This window comes from Opisthorchis viverrini (assembly GCF_000715545.1).
Source record: "Opisthorchis viverrini unplaced genomic scaffold opera_v5_144, whole genome shotgun sequence".
Classification (NCBI taxonomy): Eukaryota; Metazoa; Platyhelminthes; class Trematoda; order Opisthorchiida; family Opisthorchiidae; genus Opisthorchis; species Opisthorchis viverrini.
In genome coordinates, this window is record NW_008751800.1 from 402415 (window position 1) to 410442 (window position 8028).

At 46.8% G+C, this 8028-nt stretch overlaps 1 protein-coding gene across 1 annotated transcript; it reads left to right on the plus strand.

Moving 5' to 3' along the window:
- Window positions 1-441: 441 nt before the first annotated feature.
- On the plus strand, window positions 442-6933 carry T265_06719 (hypothetical protein; the record flags this gene model as incomplete). Its single annotated transcript, XM_009172056.1, has 4 exons — window positions 442-516; window positions 3596-4036; window positions 4467-5001; window positions 6298-6933. The coding sequence occupies 4 exons, from the start codon at window positions 442-444 to the stop codon at window positions 6558-6560; spliced, it is 1314 nt and encodes a 437-aa protein (XP_009170320.1).
- Window positions 6934-8028: the final 1095 nt, after the last annotated feature.

The window sequence follows — 8028 nt, forward strand, 5'->3', positions numbered from 1 at the left end:
GAGCAAAACGGTCAGTCCTAGAGCTGGGACCTGCGGATAAAGTATTCAAATTTGGGCGGGGGAGGGTGGAAGACGGAAAACGTGAAAGTGTAAGAAGGGAGGCGTCAGCAGTAGCATGTTTTCGCTTAGCCGCCCTGCTGTATGTAGCAAGTAAGGCGACCCGGTTGATGTCACCACGCGACGGCCAATGTGGCATGAGTTTATTTGTGTATGTGCAGCTCATGGTTGTACGTGGGCTGGGATACTGCCAGGGCGCCCACACCTAGATAGGAGGACGATTAGGGTCCTCAACCAAAGCCTTTGGCTCAAAAGCCTAACCGCAAGGCAGTGGTGTTGGGCTGGAAATGCAAGTACATTACCATTTTTACGAAACACGTCGCCACACATATTCCAACCCCCAGCCTGGAGGGCTAGGAGACTGTGTTTGTCGGACCTCTACCCATGGACCAACCTGGCATGAGAGACTCTGTGAGCATCGTGCGGACACTCCCCAGTATAGCTCAATGGATCACCGAGGTACATAAACCACCCCACCACAGTATGGTCCAGTCTCTTCGTGACTTTGCGTTGTGAGATGTATAATCACGCTTGGGTCTTATATGTGTATTTCGGAAACAGCATATATAAGTTTAAAGCGAGTATAAATTTTCAGCAAGCATTGCCTGTTTGCCAATTTGACATGAAGCATGAACGTTAAAAGCTCCTATGTGGAAAGGATCTCGTGGATCTAGAAGGGTGTTATTTTTGTTTACTGTTAGTAAGCAGCGACGAGCTCAAAGCCTTTCGGTCAAGTGCCCCAGTGGTGTTTGCTTATGTGGTGGGAGGGGGTTGCGGAGGGACATCGGTGGGCGCCGAGCTGCGCGGGTAAATTATAATTCCGGGTTGCCCAGGCCGATGAAGGGGGTTTAGTTAACGTACCCCACCTTGAGCATTTAACTCAAAAGTCCGACCCACAAGGCACTGGGAAGATGTATGGTTTTGTTCTGGAACCCTGCCCGTAGCTTCTGACTCAAGCTTGACTCGTGGGGCACTGGGCAGTAGGGTTTTCTTTGGGGACCCCGCTCGGCTGCAGGGTTTGGCCTAACGTGAGGGCGCAGGGAGTAGGGCATCGGTGTCTCATTCCTGATGCGGCTGAGAATAGCAGGTCCCTTTTGAGCTGCACCAGACTGGTTTTGAAGGTTTTTCAACCCTAATGACTAATGCACTGCTGGTCGCGATCAACCGTTGGGCGTTCGGAGTGTGAGGTCTTTAGGGCCAACTTCTAACCCGTCCTTCCTCAGGAGAGAGACGATCGCGGCCTCAATAAATATAGACATTCTGGTCGCCTGGGAGAAACACTTTACTGCCTTCACACCTATCGCAGAGGACATTACAACCTTACCCCAAGACCGCCTCGTAACACTTACACGTAATGCGGGGTCTCGCTGCTCTTGGCTTGATCGTTTCCCTTTGTCTTTCCTGGCATGGTTGCACCTTGTGGAACCAAGTACCAGCCACTGCAGCATGTGAGATCAATGCCGCATTCAAGCCCGACCACCACGTCAAGAATGACGGCTTTAGGTCGGGTCAACTGTAACACTCAGTGCCTGGCTGCCACGCCAACGGTAGGAGGCACGAGGACTGGGATACTGTCATGTTGCCCAAGCCTAGATAGGATCAGTCGAGATGCTGAGGTTGGGTTCGAACCTGTGCCTTAACCAGTCACCCTGACAGTTACTCTCCGTGACACTTCTACGTTCAGGCTGTTGCCTTCGGTAAATGACTTCCCTACTCCGCACTTCGTCAGACAGCGAAGACGGTTAAGCGTGACTTAGCCGATTGACCAATACTTCCGTTGTCTGGTTAGTCCTCCCATTTTCCGATGAATAAAAAAATCATTTGAAACCAGTGTAACATTGGTACATGGTTTATGGCTGAAAGCTGAGCTGAATCGAACTGCGGTGTTCCTCTTCTCTCCGGAACGTTTGAACGAGCTCACCTTGATGTGTGACGTATGGGCAAATAAACGGAATGGAATTTGAGTGTCCCCTTTCACTTGAGTGTTACATACCCGCTTAGCATGGTCGTATTTCTGTATTATCGAATACTTTGGTTTGGATGTGTCATATTCGTTCACTTGTCTAGGTTTATACACCGTCCTGGTAGCCCAGCTGGCGTGCGGCACGAACCTCACTACTCTAATGTCACCCCACATAGGCTTTTGCGTATTGTTTCAAGCCGCGTTACCTTCCATGAGCGAAGTAGCTGTTCAGGTTGTAGCTGTGGTGCAAAAGGCTTGTGCACTGGATCTGTGTTTCATGTATTATTTTGGTAAAATTAGTTCTCTGAATACGGTGAAAGAGCGTCAGGGTAATTAAGTTTTTTTCACTTAACAAGTACGGCTCCTTTTTACGGAAGGAAGCGAGCGAATCTTAAGGTGTGTCCGTGCTTGCTTAGCATGTGGAAGAGACCAAATGGTAGTATTCTTTCCATACTGGTGGATAACAAATAATAAACTAATACTGTATAACAAATAAATTTTCCTCATAAATTGATTGGACATTCCATCCAAATTATAGTTTTGACGTGAAACTATTGCCTAAGATGCCTCTTCACGCAAAAGGAGCGATTTTTCATCTTTACCAGTTTTTCATTTTTTGAGAAAACCAGTACATTTGGGGAATTCACCTGACAACATCCAGATAATACGCACAGCAAATGAATACGTGTCACACTAGTTGCAATGTTGCCATTGTCAACACAATTATGTCACCATGCCGGTCATTTTCTTGGCTTAGTGTTAGGCGGAATTCCGCCCCAAGACCGATTTACCAGTCGGAGTTGAGCGCTTCTACGATCAAGAAGCCTAATATGAACGCTACTGACCGGAAGGTAGGACCGCTTTCGGTCCAGTATCAAGGTGGGCTCCGATTGACCGAAGGTGTGGACCAAACAGCTAGCCATCATTCAGTATTTTCCCAATGTTGTCTGCCAGTCCGAATGGGTACGACGCTGTACTTGTTTTTGACCTGTTTTTGGGCGTTCGGTACACGTTATACAACCTTGGTGATTGCCGGGGCATTACCATTGTTGCGCTTATCCTCCCATGCTTGACTGTATTTCTCCCGCTCCCATTTTCTGATGACCAAAACGGTAGTAGCCAGAACCAAGGTTTCCTTGGTTTATCATCCTTGGCCGACAAACAGACGGACGGTCGTTTGTACCAGCTTTCTCAGCTTTGATTTAATTTCAGCTTTTATGTGGCTCATTGTCTGTCCGCGCGGCCTCAAGGATTTATTTTTTGCTAGGTCAAGGCTGGTATAAAATAAAATCACTTATTTACTTATTTTTAGTATTGTGACCGAGAGTCTTTCCCTTAGATATGAGCCAATCTTTTGGAGACAACTGATGTATTTCAGACCGATGCTTGCAAAACCCTCAAATTTTAGTTAAGTGCTGGTAACTGACTGCTTAATACCGTTTCTCTTCCTATAATGTAGCAGCAGTTAGCAACTCATGTCTCTGTCGGTTATTAGTCGGTGTACAATCTTCCGGCTGTGGTTGTTTTCCATTGCAACTTATCGTCACTAATGTGCATGTTTTTTTTCGAATCCAGGATTTCGATGCGTACGCTGCAGAAAAGGCCGATCAGTCGCTGGCCTGTGAACCGTTCGTATGTTCACGCTGCCAGACGGATTTTACTCCAGTTTGGAAGCGCAGACGCCCTGGGTCATCAGAAGTAGTCTGTGAAGCGTGTATCGTCGACAGCCAGCGTTCGGCGATTCATAAATCTTACCATAATTCGGTGAATACAGCTTTGAAACAGCACGCCGCTTCGGAGCGTGAGATAGAACATGAATACCAGGACATCCTAAACACGCCAAACAAACTGGAGGCATTCATTAAGGATCAGGAACGCAAGCTATCATCGACACATCAGCAGCAGCAGCAACAACAACATACGCAACAACAATCTCAAGTCGTATCCGCCACAGGACAGCGGTATCAGCAACCACCTGCACAGCAACAGCAGCAACAACAGAGCTTCCAGTCACAGGTTTGTCGATTTTAATTTTTCTCAATATCAGCTGATAGTCACTTCGTTCCCTTATATGATGATCACTTTCATCGGATACAGATACCAAGGAAACAGCTGATTACACATAGTCACTCAGATTGGGTTGAACCAGTGTTACACCGCTCCATGTTACTTAGGTGCCCTCACTTTGTGTGAATCCGATGTCAACGTCCACTAGATTTTGCATATGCTGATTTTTCTCGAGAGCGACTGTAATTGTCCTCATAGAGGACGTGAACGCACGTTAATTTTGTTTAGCGATTAGTTGATACTGTTGGTAGCTACCATACCAGATGTTTCGTCAATTGAGTTCGCAGTTTTTCTCCTCAGTCACTGAGTAATCCTGACTACTAGTCATTTAAAGTGATCTTGCACATACAGGATCTTCGTTCTCATTTCCTTTTTTCAGGGCACATTTTCTGGTTCTCGGCATCCTCAGGCAACCACGGCAAATAATGCTACAGCAGTACACTTTACGATTCCGAACGTGAATGCTCGTCGGCAAAATCCAAACACGTTAGTCACATCAGCAAGCGCACCATCATTGTCCATACACCAGCAGCAACAGCAGCAGCTAGCATCGCAATACCAGCAACTGAGCAAGGTCGTAGCAGCCGTTGCCGCGGGTAACAACCAAGCTCAGTCAACCTATTCGGTAAACACTAATCCAGTTAACGTCACTGCTGGGCTTATGATGGCAGCCGCTGCCAATCCGATGCTTTTGGCAGCAGCAGCAGCAAATGCCTCGAGTCAACAACAACAACAACAGGTTGCCGCAGCAGCAGCACTGCAACAGCGTTTGGCCACCGCCGCTGCACTGGGGGAATTCCAACAGTCTCAGCAATCCCAAGTCAGCACGACAGCATCGAATTCCACCCTAGATCAATTCAGCCAGTTGACGCAGATGCAAGCGTTGTTGATGAACAGCCTTCTTTGTGGTGCCTGTAGGTTTTTCACGTTTTTGTTTGTGGGGGAATCCTCTGTCTCATATTTTATAAGGCTTCCCGTCGTTCACTACCGACAGCACTTTACTGAGAGGTGCCATTGATGAAATCGGGTCATCTACGTTTAGGATGTTGACACTGTGATTGTCCGACGATAGCTAGTGGGAAACTATTCACTTCTCGTCTCGTGTTATTTATTGTATGCATTAGACTTTGCCCAACACCTTGGTCAGCACTGTAGTGTTTGAGTTCCGAAGATTTTGTAAAGGGTTCTTGCAGTTTGCTTGAAAAATTAGTTCGAGCTGCTTGTTCCCTTCCCCAGAACAGTGCTTACGGTATTTGCCTTTAGTGTGAAACTCAAAATTGGTAAATTTTTCAAGGGATCTGTATAGTCCACTGCCGAGGAATGCTATCCAATGGATTTTCATTGTGCACTTCCAACGAAGCTCAGACCCTCCATCTAGATATCCAGTGGGTCTTCCTGTTAAAAGTGCAGGCCACTCACTTATTAACTGGATCTTCTCATGGGTTGGGAAAATGGTAGTCTTTGTGGGATTTCGTTCTGTAAGTGAAGCCAATCTATGCTGAAAAGCCGAGAAGCACTGTACAGCTGTTTCATCCGTATTGGGAATCATCAGCAGTGAGCATCTCACGAAATTCCGAAGAGTCTCGAACCCGCAACCTCCCGGTTTCACTTACAGGACGAAATCCCAAATCTCCTCACTATCAATCTATTCTGCCTGTAGATGCCAACATTTTCGAATGCATATTACGCACAATTTTGACCGCTAGATAACTCATCGGAACTGTGCGTTCTTTTGAGGCTTCTTTGTTGCTCTTCTGGTACGTAATTCACTAATTCTTTGCTCTATTATCCCTCAATAGAGGTAGATCCGAGGCACCTTTCGGTACCTAGCTGCCCACCACCTAAAGGAATTACTGGGGCTGGGATACTGCCAGCCCAAGCCTAGACAGGGGAAGTCGAGAGGCGGGGTCTGGTTCGAACCACGGACCTTTCAGTCAGTAAATTTGCGCTCTGACCACTGAGCCATCTCAGTTTCTTATTCGAATAGTTTATTTTCAGGGGCTTCGCATGGGAGATCATAGGTAGCGGTGAACGATACTCTTGGACAATTCACTTGTGAATCATTCCCCTGGTTTGTAAATGTAAAACGTCATTTTGAATTCCTTGTACCCCACCTGTGTGGACTGACTGGTATGATGACTTGACAGTCTAAGCATTATCTTTGTTCGTGTTAAACTAGTAAACAATATCACGCTTGCCGCTTTGTGCAGCTAACCAGGCTGTCGGAAACAGACAACAGCAGCAGCAGCAGCAACAACAACAAATGTTACAGCAAGCCCTGTTGCAGTACACGTACTTGCTGCAGCAACAACAACAGGCAGCCGCACAAGCTCAAGCCCAACAGCAACAAGCCAGCGCTGCTGCTCTGCATCAGTTAATGGGCGGAGCGGCGAACAATCCCGCAGCAGTCATGACTCTCCTGACAAATTTGTGCAATTTGAATGCTGCGTCAAATGCATCTGCGAAGAAGTGAGAATTCGCACACGGATCACTTTTGAATTACAGCTCGACGGTTTGTCGATCACTTCTAATCGTAATGAGTGAACTGTTAGTGGTTTGCGCCATTTTCACTCACCCGTGATTCTTGTAATACGTCACGCAGTCTTTTCTGTGGCACTAAACAATCCATCGATAACTCTACAGTGGCAACATGGTCTACTTGTCCGTCCTTTCACACTTTTTTTAGACTGTGCTTAAAATTGGATCCCTGTACATATCCTTAATCTTCTTGCCTCTTCAACTTCGGTTTTAATTTCGTGTCTCTTTTGTGTCTGCTCCGAGTCGTTTGTACTTCTGCTAACCTGTTCACTCATCTTGCTATTATTATATCCATTTCCCATTTGCACACGACTTGCTTTCGTTCAGTTGACAGACCTAGCAGCAATGGATGGTTTCCGGACTCAAGTTAGTCTGGCCGATTTGTGTCCAGTATTCCATTAAAACGTACTTGTCATACTGAACAGATGGGGTCTGGTTGAGAGCAGATACACATTTCGAGCTGTACAGTATTCCATGCCCTTGGAATTCGTGTTATTTTATGAATCCCATTGGAAGCATGCGACAGCAGCTCTACTGGAAACCGCCGCGGGGAAATAGGCACACGTATCCTGCTGCCTACATGGAGAGAGGTACCGGGCACTATTTCCTGGTTGGTTAGTAATACTGTTACTAACTATGGGTGGATTGGTTGGTATCAGTGACGACATATCCCAATGGTCCAGGAATGTCCCTCTGAAGCGAACTTTGAGCACGGGGGGATCGAATCCCGATCCTATTGGCGGAGTGGTATTTGGGACAAACCTCGTGTGTTTTGACAGCACCTTCGTGTTTTTAGCTAACTGCCCATATCGCACCGCCATTCAGTTTTGCGTGCTTAGTTCATTCTTCTAACATTAGGGTGTGGCCAGTGACATCTCAGCCTCGTTGGTGAACATTAAGGACCCTTTAAATACCGACGCGCCTGACTGAATATCCTTTCTCCTTGTTTTGAGGGTGCTTCTAAAGCACTGTCGGTCGAGCGTCTTAGGTTTCCGGACATCCTCGTCAGAAGGGTATACGCGAATTTTTGTGATTGTGCAGCTTCTTTTCCGGAACGTTCTTCAGGTGTGAAGGAGCGTTTTCGAGTTATCAGGATAGGCTTCTCCGAGAAGGGAATGCGCGTATTAAATGCATCGGTCCGATTTACCATAATATTTCAGCGGTTCAAACAATCTGTCATTTTGCAGTCATGCTCAAACCGACCGATGGGTCATTCTGGGTATGTTTCCTGCCGGTATTATTCCTCAGGGTCCACATCGTTGTCGGGACTTGTGACTAATAACACGTCTCGCTTCGCAAATCGATTGGGCTTGTTCAGCGTCCAAGTCTCAAAATGGACGACGGTTTTTTCCTGTCGGGTGCTAGCTATCCATATGCGATCATCTAGGACACGCCGGCCTCCA